The 18759-nt window shown below is 35.0% G+C and overlaps 1 protein-coding gene across 1 annotated transcript; it reads left to right on the forward strand.

Annotated features, from left to right (window-relative positions):
- The first annotated feature begins 33 nt into the window (after positions 1–33).
- Positions 34–18713, forward strand: LOC126820818 (U4/U6.U5 tri-snRNP-associated protein 1). The gene is made up of 21 exons (XM_050548949.1): positions 34–405; positions 1261–1333; positions 1849–1913; positions 2183–2315; positions 3247–3352; positions 3583–3660; positions 5003–5099; positions 5932–6074; positions 6862–6934; positions 7634–7707; positions 8587–8646; positions 9012–9121; positions 9624–9697; positions 10173–10294; positions 12622–12786; positions 14338–14442; positions 15244–15325; positions 15850–15940; positions 16465–16693; positions 16933–17054; positions 17749–18713. Exons 1-21 carry the CDS (start codon positions 177–179, stop codon positions 17771–17773), a joined length of 2256 nt encoding a protein of 751 aa, XP_050404906.1. The 5' UTR covers positions 34–176; the 3' UTR covers positions 17774–18713.
- The last annotated feature ends 46 nt before the right edge of the window (positions 18714–18759 follow it).

The following is an 18759-nucleotide window of genomic DNA, read 5'->3' on the forward strand; positions in this document are numbered from 1 at the left end:
TACCGCGGACCTACCGGAAGTTTACATCGTCCATGTTGAACGTGAACGATGCGTCTTTGCGTCTTTGTATGAACTAAATCATTTATTAGAAATTCCTTAGTTATTTATGAAATAAACTAATTAATTGTCTATTGAACTTGATTCTTTATATACCAGACACTCTTTCTATTCCAACCATGGGGACATCAAAAAAGCACAAGGAAAGAGATCGAGACAGGGAACATAAACGTAAACATAAACATCGCGACCGTTCTCGTTCAAGATCTAGGTCCAGAGACCGATCCGATAAACACCGGCGTCGCGAAAGACGCCAACAAAGACAAGAAACTGCACCTGTAGAAGATGATATTGAATATATAGGCACCACTCCTGCTGAAGAAAATATCAGAGAACCACCAGTTGACCGTATGTGTAATGATAAACGATAAAAACGTTTTAGTAGTAGCTTTGTTTTTGCGCACCATCCAAAGGATAAGATACTGTTCTCTGCCAGGTCCTCCGTTTTGCACCACTGACAAAGGGGCAATAGGGATGGTGATAAGGCCTGATATGGGAGCAGGCAGCTTCACCCCAAAACTGTTTCACACTGGGCTGTTTTGGTAATCGTCTGATGCGGACCATCACCATGGCTGATTCAGACAAGTTTCTTGGCTCAATCCAACCAGACACATTGATAAAAACCTGTTAAACGTCTCAAATAGCTTGACTTTAGTTCCCAATCAGCTTGGTTTCGGCTATTTCATCCCATAGTCGTTTTATCCCTCTGAAGTTTTGTTATAAACATATGCACGTATGCTTATATTAATGTCCAATGCAGCAGTATATCTTTTATCTTCCCAAATATACATTTGTATTTCACTTTAAGCTACATGTAATTTAAATTACATCTAAAACAAAATGAAATAGGATTTTAGCATCCTACTTTTCTGCAGCAAAAAAAGGGCTAACGAAGAAGAGCATACATCTTGTAGTGTTGAGCCAATTATTCTTTAAATTTCAACTTTCAAGGCTTGTTTTGCATGCACATTTAGTGTTGCAGTGCATACGAAAAGAGATTTTCTTTGCCAGGCAATTCCAGAATAACTTGTTGGTTGGAACAAAATACATGCATTGTTATAATGAATAAAATTAGGTTAACATCCTACTTTTCTGCTCCAACTGGGTTAATAAAGATGGGGTATCATTATATATCTAGCTGTCTATTGTATAAAATTATACTGTCTGAGAACAGTCAGATCTCTACATTATTTATAATTACAGGACGAGAAGTAATAAATAGCGGTGGTGGTGCTTCATCTGGTGGTGGAGAATCCTTAAGTGTAGAGGAAACAAAGTGAGTCTTCCTATTTATTGTAAACAGCCAGCACCATGACACTATGACCTTTCAAGAATTTAAATTTAGAACACATTCTATTGTGTTTTTTTGTGTCAATTGAGTTTAACTTTAATATTGCATAATTGTATTTGATATACATGGATTACATGTACATATACTGTAGAAATATTTGTAAACCATTTTCAATAGGCATCTATTTATTTATGTAAAATTGTAATGGTCAAGGGTCCTTTTATGTGTACACTTGACCTCGGCTTTTCAAAACATTGAGTGGAAGTTGTTTTGTTTTATTCTTGGTTTAAACTGTCAAGTGTCAAACACATAATCAGTTATATGTCATGACAATATTTATGTCAGCTTTATGCAAGCACAAATTTAAACAAAGTCAAATTGTCATTTCACAGAAAAAATCAACACACAAAATGCAGTCGATTGTCAGTTTTATATTTTTACACTAGTCAAATCAGGGAGTGCCATGCTATAGTTTTAACTTGTTTTTTTTTTTTTTTCAGTCGCCTACGGGCAAAACTTGGACTCAAGCCCTTAGATGTGGGTGGAAGTAGTGGTGGTGGTAATGGTATGATTATTATAATTCATTTATTACGATATTATCAGAGAGATATAGCTAAGATAGATGCCTTAAATTTGATCAGAAATGTGACATGATCCTATATGATCATTTGTGTATTGATTGTCAATGCATTGAATAAATTGAAGCAGAATTTTAACATAACCCTGTTCTCGATGTCTGTCAAACTATTTACATGTATGGCAGAAGTTAAATATGGCAGAAGTTAAATATGGCTAAATTACAAAGTTTTATTTCCTTTTTGTGTATTTATTTAGACGGAGCTTCAGTATCGAAGGATGAAGATGTCCATGCACCAGCGGTTAATTGGGCGGAACAGAAAAAAACAGAATCGTTACGAGAAAAAATGGCGGTTATGAGAGAAAAGCGTCTAATTAACCAAAAATTAGGGTCAGTGTTACACTTCTATTTAAATTTGATGTCTGAATAGAAAAGGGGGGTTGGATAGCCAAATGGTTCGTGTGTGCGCTTTGCATCATAAGCTCTGTAAATGAGTCAACTGGCGTGGTTTCGATTCCCGGGTTGTACGTGACAAGGTCGCCTGTCCAACCTTGTGGGTTTTCTTTGGGTCCTCTGGTTTCCTCCCACTACTAAAGACCCCTACAAAAAAGCTAATTATTGAAATAAAATAGAACAATATGTTAGTCCCGAAAAGATCTAGTTAGTGTTGAGTGGAAGTTAAACCCCATTTCTCTCCCTCTCTGAATACAAAAAATACAGTAGATAATTGGTGACCTTTACTGGACACACAGGACTGTATATGTATTTAACGATCCTATAATTAAGTAGTAACCCTTATTTTATTGTTTCCAACTTTAACCCCATGCCATCCTGGTAGAAGGAAATAATAAATATGTTTACTATTTGGTATATTCTAGTTTATTTCGTAACTCATGCCAAGCCATTCAAAAGCATCAGAGTTTTTCTTTTTCTTCTTTGATTCCAATGGATTGAATGAAAGTCCATACTGAAACTAGTTCAAAACAGAACATCAGAGCAGCTCACTTAGTACATTTTTGTTAACCAAATGAAAGAGGTCTAGCTTGTTTAACTTTAACCCTTTAGCCCTTGGAATGCCTGGAACCGCCTGTGACTATGGACCCTTATAGATTGACCCACATTTACTGTGTTTATGGCTACTTAAACTGCACCAAAAGCTGTAGCACGCCAAAGATCTAGAATATGGTCCTACAATATAGGATATGCATGCCTATATGAACTAGATCACTCTCTATAGTTTCTAAGGTACTGGGGTATTAAATATTTATATGTACCAAGTGCTAAAGGGTTAAATAACCTTTTCTCATTAATTCTTTTTCAGGAAAGTAAAGGCATTAGGGGACAGTGATTCCGATGATGATGGTGTTCTAGGATGGGTGAAAAAGAGCCGAAAACTAGAAAAAGAAAAGCAGTTGGCTGCAAAAAGGGTATGAATTCTGTAGAATCTATTTTAGTTGCTATTTCTTGATAACTGTGCTCTAGTTTACGATTATCCAGTGAATGTCAGTAGTATTTATCAGTTTTGTACTTGATAAGCAAGTCTACTGAAACCAACGAGGTTGGGGAGGTGACCATACTCTTGTCGTGTACAATCTAGGCACCCAAACCACCAAAGTTTTATTATTTGCGATAAAATTAATTCAAAATGTATTTGTAGGCCAAGTTATTAGAAGAAATGGATGAAGAGTTTGGTATTGCGGATTTGGTAGAGGAGGAATTTAAACCCACCAAGAAGGTGAGACGACTTTTATTAAATAAAATGTCATATTGTTATAGTGATTTAGATGCCAGCAGAAAGGCATCAACAATCCCAGGGTCCATTCATGTTTGTCTGACTCTGAAGATATTGAATTCTAGCATTCTGATTGGTTCAAGAACCACACACACATATCGGGTGACCAATCACGAAGCAAGTTGACTGTTGAATTGTGATGTAGGATGACCAATGATGTGGTATGCGGATAAATGATCTGTCAAATATAAAGCGAGAGAAAAAAATGGAGTTTAACGTCTACTTGACACAAGCTAGGTCATTTCGGGACTAACATATGGTTCAATTTTATTTCTGTATTTCGCTTGCGCGTAGGGGTCTTTAGGAGTGGGAGGAAACTGGAGAACCAGGAGAAAAACCACCAGGTAAGACAGATGACCCTACTATTTGTCACTTACAATCGTGGAATCAAAACCACACCAGTTGACTCAATGACAGACCTTATGATGCAGCGTGCACACGCTAACCATTCGGCCATCCACCCCCCCTATCAGATATAAAAGATTAGAAATAAACAGTTGTGTAAAGAAATTACTAATGGTCAAACCAGAATAATTTTTATGGAATTCAATTAATTTATGTGAAACGTTATCTCTTCAAGGGGGGGTTGGATGGCCAAATGGTTAGCACATGCGCTGTATCATAAGGCCTGTCATTGAGTCAACTGGCGTGGTTTCGAATCCCCGGTTGTACGTGACAAGGAGCAGGGTCACCTGTCCAACCTCGTGGGTTTTCTCTGGGTCCTCTGGTTTCCTCCCACTGCTAAAGACCCCTACACGCAAGCGATTATTGAAATACAATTAAACCATATGTTAGTCCCGAAATGACCTAGTTTGTGTCAAGTGGAGTTAAACCTCATTTCTCTCTCCCTCTCTCTCTCTCTCTCTCTCTCTCTCTCTCTATCTCTTCAAATGTTGAAACATGACTTAAAGGACACACATACATACATACATATGTATATATTCATGTACAATCGATTGTATAATAACAAATCACGCACATGTATATAACCAGACAATGAAAAGACTAATCCATTTGGAAGACATTTTTTTTTTTTGCTCTTCATCGCCCTTTGTTTGTATATTTGATGTAGAACTCTTCACACTCAGTCAATACCTGCAAAAAGTTTTGACTTTATTTAGCTTAATAAGCACCAGTGTTTAAACCTATCTGAAATAAATCCTTTAATTAACTTATATTCCATATAATTGTGTCATGTGTTATTCTCATTCAGTTACTAAACCTGTCTTGTTGAAACATAGTTGAGATACTGAGGATTATAAGACATATGTATTTTGTATTGTAGAATTATACATCCAAGGATTTAAAGGGATTAAAAGTAAAACATGAAGCTAACAGATTTAAAGAAGGGAAGACAGTTATATTAACATTACAAGATAAAGGTAATTTTAAACATATTTTTTAAAAATTTTGCAATTTTGAGGTTAAAGGTCCGTCCTCATATGAAAAATCAAAGTATTATTCTTTATCAATTAAACTCGGTGTAAGAGCTAACATATTTTCGAAAGAGTCATTGTTGATAAGATCTCTTGTTATTTCTAGTCAACTAAAGTGTCTGTAATTATTGGTTCAGTTGTGAAAATGAATGTTGATTAGACGTCTTTTCACATTTATATACATCTAAATAATTTGAGATGGTAAAATATTACCTTGGATACGGAATATCAAACAAAATGTGTATTTACATTCTTCGAAGGAATTACTAGTGAGCAGAAATTCACCTGTGTACCTGTTATCGCTTGTTATTTCAGTCAGTTATATAGAAGGATAACTCGTGTTTTCCTTTGCTTTCATCACTTCTGTTTTTTCAAATCTTCATTATGCATCTATCGTAGCAATGATCTTGGTGTTAAAATTATATTTGGAACGTGTTTAACCAGTTCTATCCCATATATGATAATGGCTGACACCAATATTGTCCTTTAAAGCAATGTAAGATTTTGTGAATAAGATCCAGTTTTTGTAAGATAAAGTATTTGACTGATACTTTCAATTTACAATCTATTACAGTTTATTAAAGATTTTGTGAATAAGATCCCTGTTAGTATTAGCTTGATAATGTAGAGAGAATACTCTTCGAAACTCTCCTAAATAAACTAGTAGCTGTATTTCCATTAGTATGTGTTACAGTTTAAGATCCCTATTCTTCAATAAAGTATTCATCTGTTAAGCTTATGTCACTTCAATTTACATGCTTTTTATATATTTATCTAGGTATATTAGATGAAGAAGATGCTGATGAGTTAATTAATGTTAATATGTTAGATGATGAGGTTGTGGATAGAAATCTAGAGAATAAAAAGAAGAAACCCGATTATAAGCCATACGATGAACCTGAATATGATGAATATGGAGTGGTATGTAATAATTATTTTAAAATTCAAATAATTTAAGAAAAAGAATAGTCCCACACATATTCAATAGTAGAGACACTGATCGTCATTTTTCAGATTGATTATTTCACATAGTAAAGATAATAGAATCAAACTATCAATGCTAGATTATCTCACGGCTTGGATTCAATATAATGAGAAAAAGGCGTCCATCAAAAGGTTTTTGGCTGATATTCTTGTTAGAGAATCAACTTTCACAGTATTATAGTTTGCAAGGAATTCAGAATCCTGCAAATAACAACAAGCAGCTTTAAATTAGAGAATAAAATAAAGGTGTGTGCGGGTGTGTATGTTCACCCTTCACACTTTGTCTCCGTGCTCCACCCCTACAATTGTGGTATCAAATTAACCAGCATGACCCTGTGAGTGTTTTAGGCCATCGAATTTGGGCCCTGATTGAATGATGCTTCGTTGTCGCGCTCCACCCACACATACATGATATCAAATTAACCAGCATGACCCTGTGAATGTTTTGGACCCCGGGTGAATTTGACCCCTGGGCTAATTTGGTCCCGGGTGAATTGTACCCCATATGAATTTGGGCCCCGGGCGAAGCCGGTATCCTGCTAGTAATCCAATATTGCTGTGCAGTTTCTTGCTACTACCATGAACATATACAATGATGTGTATAAAAAAAGGTGTTGATTCACATTTTAAATGGTATTGAATTGTTTAGACCTAATAAAATACACACTGTGTTTAATGTGATGATAGAAATATCTGTAACTCTTTATATTTTTTAATTCTTTAGTTTAAGCCAAAAAGTATTTTAGAAAAATACGATGAAGAAATAGATGGAAAGAAAGCAGAGTCATTTGAAATAGGTTTGTACATATCGATATTTGTTTACACTGTAAAAGGGGGGTGGGGGCGGGGTTGGGACCAGAAGGAGTAAGGCCCCCTGGCCAACCTCATGGGTTTTCTCCAGGGCATCCGGTTTTCTCCCACAGCTAGAGATCACTACACACAAGCGAATTATTGAAATAAAATTGAACCGTATGTTAGTCCCAAAATGGCCTAGTCTCTCTCTCTCTCTCTCTCTCTCTGCATGGGTTCTGTGTAGTGCCGTGAATAATAGGTCTGTTATCTATGCAAGATGTAAGAATGATTACACATTTGTATTTAACATTGTGTAAGGATAGCTGCCTAACCTCATAGACTTTCTCTTCTGGTGCTCCAGTTTCCTCACTGTATTATATAGAGCCCCTCAAAAATAAAAATTAAATGGGGTTTAATATCCTACTGTTCTGCTCCGACTTGGCTAATGAAGACGGGCATATGCCATACAATGTGCAACTGCCAAGGGAAATTTAATGTGCTCACCGATGTATACATTTGACCTCGTTTTTTTTCCCAGCTGTCTTTGTCAGGACCTACGTCCTTTACCACTGACAAGGGGAAACCACACCGGAAAACCTTCACAAATACGAATTGATGAAATGTTGTGTGGAGTCAACATTAATCACCATTAATTTCTGTGTCTCATGAATATTTTGATAATATGAATTTATTATTAATTAAAGGAGGTGGAGGAAAATATGATGGTCTACATGAAAAACAGATGAGTAGGATACGAGCGGAATTAAAGAAACAGGAAGTATGTTCATTTATTTCTTATATTTAACTTATTGTTTTTGATACTACGAATCTCTCAGATTTTACAGAGAGAATGTTGGTGTAAATATATATGTTGTTGATATAAATAAAATGCAATGGGATTTAACGTCCTACTTTTCTGCACCAACTTTTCTGCACCTTCTGATGTAACTGACAAAGGGAAACAACATTGGAAAGTCCTGTGGAATTTGCTCCGCCAACACCTGGATCGAACTTTTGACCTGGTTATTGTGCCAATACCTTACTTACTGAGCTATAGTGGCTCGATATTTTTGGACCAGTAACTGGTCGATAACCGCTACTCATCAACTTGTTGTTGTTGTTCTTCTTCTTGGGGTGACGCTCTTTGAAAAAGCCTAAGGCTCCATCAATTAAGTCCGATTGACATGAAAATTGAACAATTCTGCATCGATTTGGTGAATTAGATTTTTGAATTTCATCCAACAACATGTTCAGTTCCTGGTCATTAGTACAAGCGCGCTTGTTGTAGATCAAATGTTGAAAGAAATGGCCCATCCACCAGCTGGGGGGGGGGGGGGTTGGATTGCCAAATGGTTAGCATGCACGCGCCGTATCATGCGATCTGTCATTGAGTCAACTGGAGGGGTTTCGATTCCCCGGTTGTACGTGACAAGGAGTAGGGTCGTCTGTCCAACCTCGTGGGTTTTCTCCGGGTCCTCCGGTTTCCTCCCACTGCGAATGATTGAAATAAAATTGAACCATGTGTTAGTCCCGAAATGACCTAGTTTGTGTCGAGTGAAAGTTAAACCCCATTTCTCTCTCTCTCTCTATCCACCAGCTTACAACTATTGAGTCATTCAGATATGATTACATAAAATGTATTTTTTTTTATTTACAGCAATCGTTATCTTTATCAGCACCACAACTAGCCAGTGAATATTATACACATGATGAAATGGTAAATATTAATTAACATATTATATTCTGTTATTTTAAATATATATTACACCAAGATTAGAGTTTTGGTTGTGCCTGACATTTACATCTTCATGAAAAACTGATAAAATCACAAGAGACCAGACAAACTGTGTCTGTGAAAGCCTGAATTTGTGACGGACAATGCCTATAACAGGTGCCTTTTTCCTGGGTGGTTTATAATTTCCTAACAGAATAAAACCTGTGAAGGAACAATAACTGGATGGAAATCTGTTTATTTTAAATATTATAGACGCTTTCAAATTAAATTCTCTTTGTTTGTCATCAGTAAATATCATTAAGAATTGTAGGATTTAGTTGGTTATATTTATTGTTTATATTTTATAGGATGCCAAATTTAAAAAAGTTAAGAAGAAAGTTCGTAAGATTAGAAAGTTGAAAGCTGATGATTTGGTTCCATTACCAGAAGAAGAACTTAATATAGATCCTTTTCAAACGTTAGTTACTTACCCTTTTACAAATTATGAAAGTTTTTCCCGTATTATTATCCGTAACATCATATCCCTGGCTTTGAAATCACAATCTGATCATTGTCTTTTTGACATGCCTAATGCAGGGTCGGTTGTAGAAAATACAGGCCCAGTTTGGGAGGCCCGAAGTTACAGGATATGAATACATTGTAGGATATGAATAACTTTAACTAGGCCTATATTCATTCAAATTTAAGGCCTACTATATATGTTTTACTTCATAATTAGTTATTGATTAATACATGTATATAGTTAAATTATTGCTACCAGATTGCCTGGAAAATTTGATGAGCTATGGGGCAAGTGAATTATTGAAATAAAATTGAGACAGGTAAGTCCAGAAATGACCTAGTTTGTGTCAAGTGGATGTTGACACCGATTTCTCTCCCTCTCTGTCTGTATATATTGATATCGTAATATTATAATTCAACTATCAGGCCTTACTTTATATGTATAATTTAATTTTCAGGCCTAATTTATCTGGTACGAATCATATACCTGGTTTAACACTAGTAAAACAAGTTATGGAAGTTGATCCTCAAGGTAAAGTACATAGATATGTTTGCTTTAAACAGATGTCAATGTGTAACTTTGTTGGATTAGTTTGATTTATGTAGTGACAAAGCGAAATGAAATTAAATGGAGTTTAATGTCCTACTGTTCTGCTCCGAACTGGGCAAAACCCTGCACACAGTGCCTTATTTTAAAAAAAAAAAAACCAGTCCAAAAATGATCTGCTTAGTATCAAATTGATGTTAAACCCCATTTTTTTTCTCTGTGTTGTATCTATGTTGTATTTGATACCTGCTGTATACTGGTCTATACAGGTATGAGTTTTGGTTTTCTGTTATATTACACATATAAATATGCATACATTAATAAATCAAATACACACTACATAACAAATAGTAAATATTAACAAATAAAATATGAGATTTCCCAAAATATTAACAAATAAATAATGAGATTTGTGAAAAATTAGCAAAATTTTACAAAAACAAATTCTTTTATTCTGTAGAAGAAGATTTAACAGGTGTACAAGTTGAAGATGACGGAGCTGATGAACTACATACAGCTTTAACTAAAGCTAGAAAACTTAAAATAAAGAAAGAAAGAGATAGTAGAGTAGTACCTGAGAAGGTTTGTATAGATATATCTAACTATCATTATATTATAACCATCTAATAACTTACACTGTAGCCCGACTATCATTTAATCTTGTGTATTTACCACTAATTTCTTTCAGATTGATTTAATGTCAAATCTTTGTTTAAAAATTAATAAAAATCATTTAAAATCCCCCCAAATTGATCAATTTTGTACTTGTGTCAAGTTTAAAGCTGACTGATTAATTTTGATAATGAGAGTCCAATTAACAAGTATCTAATTTCCTGACCACTGTTCAAAAATTAAACACAATTGAACCATGTGTTAGTCCCAAAATGACTTAGTTTGTGTTGAGTGGATGTTAAATCTTTAATTGATAGAAGTTTCAAGTACTTCAAAGAAAATATTTATTGTCAAGTAATGATATATAAAATTTAATATTACAAGGATAATAAAAGGTAGATTTGACTGGTCACACGTTACGTAAATCAGATAAACTACTTTTAAAGCCTAAAACTGTTCAACTAGTCTCCTATGGTCAGTGCTCTTTTAATTCTCAACCCCCTGTTTAAGATGCTGCACATCCCTATATTATTTTAAAAAAACAACTTAAAACACATTTATTTAAACAAGCTTTTATTTGACTCTGTATACACAACTGTTAACATGTCCATAATCTTGTTTTTTTATGATTACATTGTCCCTTTGTAAAGTGCCCCTGAACATGTGTTATTATAGGGTGTGTTATATACTATTCAAAAAAAGTAGGGGATATTTGATTTTTAAGTGTTATTTAAGTCACCTAATGAAACTGACGAAGAAACAAATGACAAAATGAAATGAAGTTCACATTCATCGATTTATTCCAAATGATCGTTAGACTAAGTAAGGCACAGACTGACCATTATAAGGGTAAAATGATACCCGGGGTCAAACAGCAAAGTTACCACAGCATCACAACCAAGTCAGTAACGGGTAAATCCTCCTCTGTTTGCCAAACAAGCATTGATCCGACGTGGCATACTCCTAATGAGACGTCTAAGGTCATTTTGGTCCAGATTGTCCCATTCCTGTTGCAACGCAGCAGCAAGTTCTTGGACATTGGCAGGACGTTGTTGACGTTGATGTAACCTCTGTCCAAGCATGTCCCAGACATGCTCGATGGGGGAGAGGTCGGGACTCAGTGCTGGCCAAGGTAATGTGGTGATGTTCTGTTGTTGGAGGTAACCTGTAACGATCCTGGCCCTGTGACATCTTGCGTTGTCATCCTGGAAGATGAAACGGCGGCCATGACGTCGTGCGAACGGCACAACATGGACTGCCAAGATGTTGTCCCGGTAGTACTGGCCTGTAACACGCCCTGCAACAACATGTAAAGCCGTTCTTCCAGCAACAGTGATGCCTCCCCACACCATAACAGAACCACCCCCAAATCGATTATGTCTGATGACGTTAACGTCTTGGAAGCGCTCGTTTCGACGACGCCACACCCTCCTACGTCTGTCCAAAAAATCAACAGTGAACGTTGACTCATCTGAAAACATCACATTGCTCCAGCGTCGATTATCCCAGTGTTGACGATCCCTACACCAACGACGTCTTGCCTGAATGTGATGATCTCTCAAACAAGGGATCATGCGAGGACGTCGGGCGCGAAGGTGACCCCTATGCAGTCGATTCCGAAACGTCTGGCCACTCACTCTCACACCAGTGTCTGTTTGAAGACGAGCGCTGATCTGATTTGCTGTGATGACACAATTTCTCAAGGCCAAGGTACGGATAAATCGATCCTGGGCTTGAGTTGTCGCCCTTGGTCGACCTGAGCGTGGTCTGTCCTGTACAGATTGTGTATCACGGTATCTGGACCATAGCCTGCTTATGACAGACTGAGAAACATTCATCGTCCGCGCCACAACCGCCTGTGTTGTGCCGATCTGTAGCATGCCAAGGGCACGTAACCTTTCATTTTGGGTAAGCCGACGCATATCAAAATTTGTTTTCTGGTCACTAAAACAATTAAACTGTTGTCGAAACGAGCGCTTCCAAGACGTTAACGTCATCAGACATGATCGATTTGGGGGTGGTTCTGTAACATTCAAAGTCAGAGTCGTGCAAATCTTGGGTTGGACCCCCATGATGATCCCAAGCATCACCTGCATTCCATGCGGTAGCTATTGGTGCGTTTGGGCGTCACATGTAACTGGAAATGTTTCTTCTGTTAGGTTCTATAGTGACTTTTTTCGTAGTCATTTGCATATTTTAGTATTATGCCCCCAAAATCAAATATCCCCTACTTTTTTTGAATAGTATAAATATGCTGTAATAACAAAGTATAATTCAATAAATAATTAATTCTCTAGGTAGCAGAAATGGTTCAGAAATCAACAGTTAAACAGGAAAAATCACCTAATAAACTTGATAGTAATATTATTCTCAATTCAACGTCTGAATTCTGTAGAAATTTAGGCGAGATACCAACGTATGGTTTAGCTGGTAACAGAGAGGAAGAGAGAGATGAAATAATGGTTGGTATATTTTTATACGCCCACATTTTCATGTGGGCGTATTATGCCGTCGCCCCTGTCCGTCTGTCCGTCCGTCCGTCCAAAATTGTTTGTGGACTCTCTACAGGTCACAATTCTTATCCGATTTCGACGAAACTTGAAATATAGGTTTATCCCTATATTGTACGAAAAATCACGTTTTTAGCTTGTGGACCCTATAGAAGTCATAATTTTTATCCGATTTAAAAAAACGTTCTATTATGTCACCGTTACACCCTAAGGATGACTGAGTTCGAATTTCGTGAAAATCGGCCCAAAATTGACAGACAAAATGGCCGCCATTCGTTCCCAAATAGCGTAAGAATATGGTATATCAAGGTTGTGGACCCTATAGGGGTCACAATTTTTATCCGATTTTGTTGAAACTTGAAATGTAAGTTTATAACACAAAGATCTCAGTTCCTTTCGATATATGCGCATATCGAATTGTAATTTCCTGAATTATGGCCCTTGATTGTAGGAAAAATCACTTTCTTGTTAGCTTGTTCTCTATCCATCTCTCGAAAATGTGGGCGTATCCTGCCTGGCAGCCGCTGGTTATTATTCTCAATTATGATTGTTATAAGCTGTAGATTTGGACTAAAGTTTAAATGTTTTCTTAGTGAAATTTTCGTTTTCAGTATAACACCAGTTCAGAGTGCTTAAAAGAGTGCATTGAATTAGAGAATTTCTGTATTTGCTCTACATTGAATTAGAAAATTTCTGTATTTGCTTTACATTGAATTAGAAATTTTTTATATACACTGTACATTGAATTAGAAATTTTTTATATTTGCTGTACATTGAATTAGAAAATTTCTATATTTGCATATTTGCAGTACATTGAATTAGAAAATTTCTATATTTGCATAACATAGATGAACGTGTTCTATCTTTGAATTACATGGAATTGGAAACTGTCTTTTTGCGTTTGCACTACTTGGTGTTAGAAAGTTGGATTTGACCCAATTTTATGTTTGTGAAATATGAAATTCTGGTATTATTTCATTTTTTGTATTTAGGAACACCTTCATTTGTTTAGTTGGATCAAAACAGTAGGACGTTAAACCCGATTTCATTTCATTTCAATTTGTAGGATATGGAATTACGTTGCTTTATTTTCCATTTGTAGGATATGGAATTACACACAATGTTGCTTTATTTTCATTTTCTATCTGTATGATATGGAATGACAATATTGGGGTTTTTTTTGATTTGTAGGATATGGAATTACAATGTTGCTTTATTTTATATCTGTATGATATGGAATTACAACATTGGTTTATTTTCTATTGGTAGGATATGGAATTACAATGTTGTTTTCTTTTCTATTTGTTTGATATGGAATTACAACGTTGTTTTATTTTCTATTTGTAGGATATGGAATTACAATGTTGTTTTCTTTTCTATTTGTGGGATATGGAATTACAACGTTGTTTTATTTTCTATTTGTAGGATATGGAATTACAATGTTGTTTTCTTTTCTATTTGTGGGATATGGAATTACAACGTTGTTTTATTTTCTATTTGTAGGATATGGAATTAGAAATAATGGAACAGAAAAGACGACAGGAAGAAGAAGATAATCCAAGTGGTTGGAATGAAGTAGATATAGATGATCAACCTGTTGATATAATGGTACTTTCTTATACTCTATCTTATATATATAGATTACCATGGGATGGGTCTCGGGTATAAATGAGGGAACAGAACAATTGCTCCATGGACAGCTGCCCCGCTGGACATCTGCCCCCCAAATAATTTTTGTTTTATTATAAATGAGATTGCCAACCTGTTTCTAACAAAAGGTAGATATTGACAGCAGCTTCGCAGATTAATTTTTAGAAGAGTTCTAAAACCACCTGGTCCCGAGTTCACTAAGCATTCTCCGACTTAATTTAAGAATTTACTCGACTTTCAATCACTGTTTATTAGAAATGTCTTTGATCCAGAAACACAAAACTTTGCGCATAGTTTCTTATTGATGTATTTGATACATTAAAACAACAAAAGTTTTATAAAGGGCTATATTTTAGTTAAAATAAGGGGAACAATTTTCAGTGAATTCTTAACGTCTAAGAATGCTTTGTGAACTCGGGCCATTTCTTTCAATATGGTGTCCATAAGTTGACAAATAGCAGTTTTAGTAAATTGTTCGGATTGTTTATTAGAGTTTTGAAATCAAAATTGTTATTTCTGATTCAGCAAGTGACATCATAAAAATGCAATTTTAAATTTATTATGGTATTTGAGCAGAGACACAGAGAAAGTTTTTAAAAGTTTATTCTAGTAGCTGTCGTTATTGTCTATTGTTAGGATTGAGAAATAGTTCTTTAACATGTAAATATCTCAGTAAGTCGTTTTTTAAGCAAGTTGTTGATGACTAAAATATTACACCCCTGTATGTATTAATGTATAGTATGTATGTATATTTTATAGGGAGAAGAATCGGCTGTATTAGAAGAAGAACCTATTGTCAGTGAAGGTGTTGGAGCAGCATTACAGTTAGCTATGAAAAAGGGTTGGTACAACTATGTTCATTTATTTATGTTTATTTGTTCTTTTATTGACGCCGGTGGGGGTGGGGGGTGGGGGCGTGTTACGGCTTACGACAAGTTGTGAGCTAGGCTTTAAAGCATGCAGAATCATGTATATGGTTTTCTAACTATAAATCACCTCAGTGCGTTGCCCTGTATACCAATACCGACAATTTGATGAGGCAACAACTCACAGGATCTGAATGGTCACTTTAAAACGTTTACCTATAATGAAATTATACTTTAATTGGATAGACAAACTTTTTTGATAAAAATAATAAGTTGATATTTTAACATTAAAATTTCGATTCTAATTTTAAACATAAGATTGGAAGAAAACTTGGGAGTGGACCAATCAGAAGCTGTGTATTACTGAACATGCCATATAAAGAAAAACAAACACAAAATAAGACATAATATTTGTATAGTTATATTATTTAATGTGAATACTTTAATACATTTCATATATTCCTCCAATCAGTGATATTTTTGTCTATATATTTTATAGGATATTTGGAGAAAGAAATGATTAAGCCTACTACTAGTAAACGGGTTGATTTAGAAGCCAAGAATTATTCTATTGAAGATAAACGATACGAGTAAGTATTCAGTATTTATATTTGCTGAAATTTTTACTGTGAAAGAGTTAAGTCTCCATGCTGTCTGATCAAATTAAATCCATTGTTTAATTCTTTTATTGAATTCTCTTACAATTCCTCTTTTGTAACTACTGTCTGTACTTTATAAAAACTAAAAATTAAAACTGTGACAAAGTACAATTAATGATATATTGCAAACCTTTTTGATTTAGGTCGAAATAAGTTGACATGCGTTTATCGAATGTGTCATACCATTAAGTGACGGAGCAAACTCTCTACGATTAAATGGTTAAGCCAATGTGTCGTATCTGAACACTTACATGTATTTTGGTTTCCTGTTGACACAGGAACATACAATCAGATATATGTCAACATTGACTTTTTGGAAGTAAAATTTGGAAAAAATCACCATTTAAAATCCAATGAAACTGACACTTTTAGGTTGAGATGAATTGAAAGGCACAACAAGTTTTTATTCATGCATATTGTAGCTTTTAATTTAATTCCCACTTTTTTATTTTTAGTGATTTAGATGAGAAATTCCGTAAACGCGATCGTTACTCTGGTGGCGTTGTTAGTGACTTTAAAGATAAAGATGGATATAAACCTAATGTCAAATTAGAATACGTCGATGAAAAAGGAAGAGATCTCGATCCTAAAGAGGCTTTTAGACAATTATCTCACAGATTCCATGGTAAAGGATCTGGAAAGAAAAAGACAGAAAAAAGAAATAAAAAACTTGAGGAAGAGCAGGTTAGTATATTTATTTAAATTTTTTGTATAAATGGACACATTCATGATGAAATAAATAGACAGATGAAATTAAAATATGAATTAATTAGCTTTTTATGGATAACTGACAATTACAGCTGTCTAGTCGTTCGGATGGTACGGAAAACCGAGGTCCTGTGTACACATTAAATCCCAATTCATTTCATGTTGTACTTTTTTTTGAAAAATGTATAATATTATTTTTCTATTTCTATTTCTAGTTAATGAAACAGATGAGTTCAACTGATACCCCATTAAATACACTATCCATGTTACAAGACAAACAGAAATCTGAGAAGTCACCATTTATTATTTTATCTGGTAGTAAAGGATTAACTGCAGGGTAAGTTTGTACCTTTTATTATTTTACCTGCAGGGTATGTTTGTACCTTTTATTATTTTACCTGCAGGGTATGTTTGTACCTTTTATTATTTTACCTGGTAGTAAAGGAATGACAACAGGGTAAGTGAGTGTTTAACTTTTTATACAGCTTCCCTTGTTCATTAAGTGTTTGAGGTCTGTCATGGAGTCAAGTAGCTTCCCAGCTTGGATGTGACAAGGATTAGGGTCGCCTGTCAAACTTCATGGGTTTTCTCCGGGTCCTCCGTTTTCCTCACACTGCTAAAAACCCCTATTGAAGTAAAATTGCAGCATATGTTTGTCCTGAAATGACCTTGTGTCTTTCTCATTTGTATTGGGTTTTGTCTGGTTCTCAGTTTGGTGCAGTTCCTTGTGTATGGGACTTGAGTAAAAGTAGTTCCATTACCTTTGGTATAACACATTGTCAACAAATACTAATGCAGACATAACAATTTTACAAATTAAGACATAATTAATATTTGGAATGTTAAAGGTTTTTTGTTAATGCTGCTGAACGGTCAACATGATTAAGAGTGAATGTTACCCCTCCCCCCCATCTCTCTCTCTCTCTCTCTCTCTTTCTCTCTCTAAAAACTATCTGTGAGTTCTACCAGACTAATATACTGAATACCCACTTGCCTTCCCATTGTAATATCAACACTGTTTTTGTTTTCAGCCATTCTATCATGAAGTCTCGTTGAAACCTTTTAAGTTAAAGCAAATCTGTGAAGAGTTACCAGTACCAGTAAAGATATCTGTTATAATGGATATTGGAGTGATGATTGGAATAAGTTACTATACAAAGTTTTACTTATAAATACATATGAACACCTCAAAACAAGAATTTATGCTACATAAAAATAATGCTAAGAGAGTCTACCTGAATTAGTATTGAAAATAGTGCTACCCACCTTATATTAATTCTAAGTGACTGTTGTCATTGTTGGGAAGAGGCATGATATAATTTTAACAGTATTGGTCAGATGCATGTACATTACGTATGGTTTAATGGTCGAGAGCGAGACATTAGGTAATATATTGATACTGCACTAGGCGTTAGCCGAGTGTTGTTTCAATATATTACGCAATGTCTTTAGTTCGAGACCATTAAACAACTTAAAATACAGAAAATATCCCGCACGTGCTTATCAATGAAATACGTCACACAAGTCCAATATTTCATCTAGTATAGATAATGTACGATTAGCAAGTTGCCCATACATTATTGGAAATAATGGTACGCCAATATCAAAGGATGATGTCACCTCTATATTTTAAATCCATATATTAATTTGTTATGAAGTGTTGATATTGTGTATGTTCATACATCACAGAGTATCAGAGTAACTTCCAGATCAATAATAAGCATATGGCTGTATTCTAGGTGGGGCCCTATTTATGGAATTTTAAACTTAGTATTTTAAGAATTCAGCATTTTTATTGGCTGATAGCTAAAATCTGTGCTATGATGTTAATGTTCAGCCAATGAACAGCCTGTATACTTAAAATATTTGTTTGTAAGATATTATAAATAAGGTCCCTGGTTTTGTGAATTGAAAATGAACACATTACATTTGTTCATATTTTAATGTACATAATAGTTTGTATATGTCTTTGTATATAAAAATACTTTAAGACATATTTTGAGTTGTATTGTGAAATCTGTTCTATTTTAATTAGCCCACAT

This window comes from Patella vulgata, chromosome 5 (assembly GCF_932274485.2).
Source record: "Patella vulgata chromosome 5, xgPatVulg1.2, whole genome shotgun sequence".
NCBI lineage: Eukaryota > Metazoa > Mollusca > Gastropoda > Patellidae > Patella > Patella vulgata.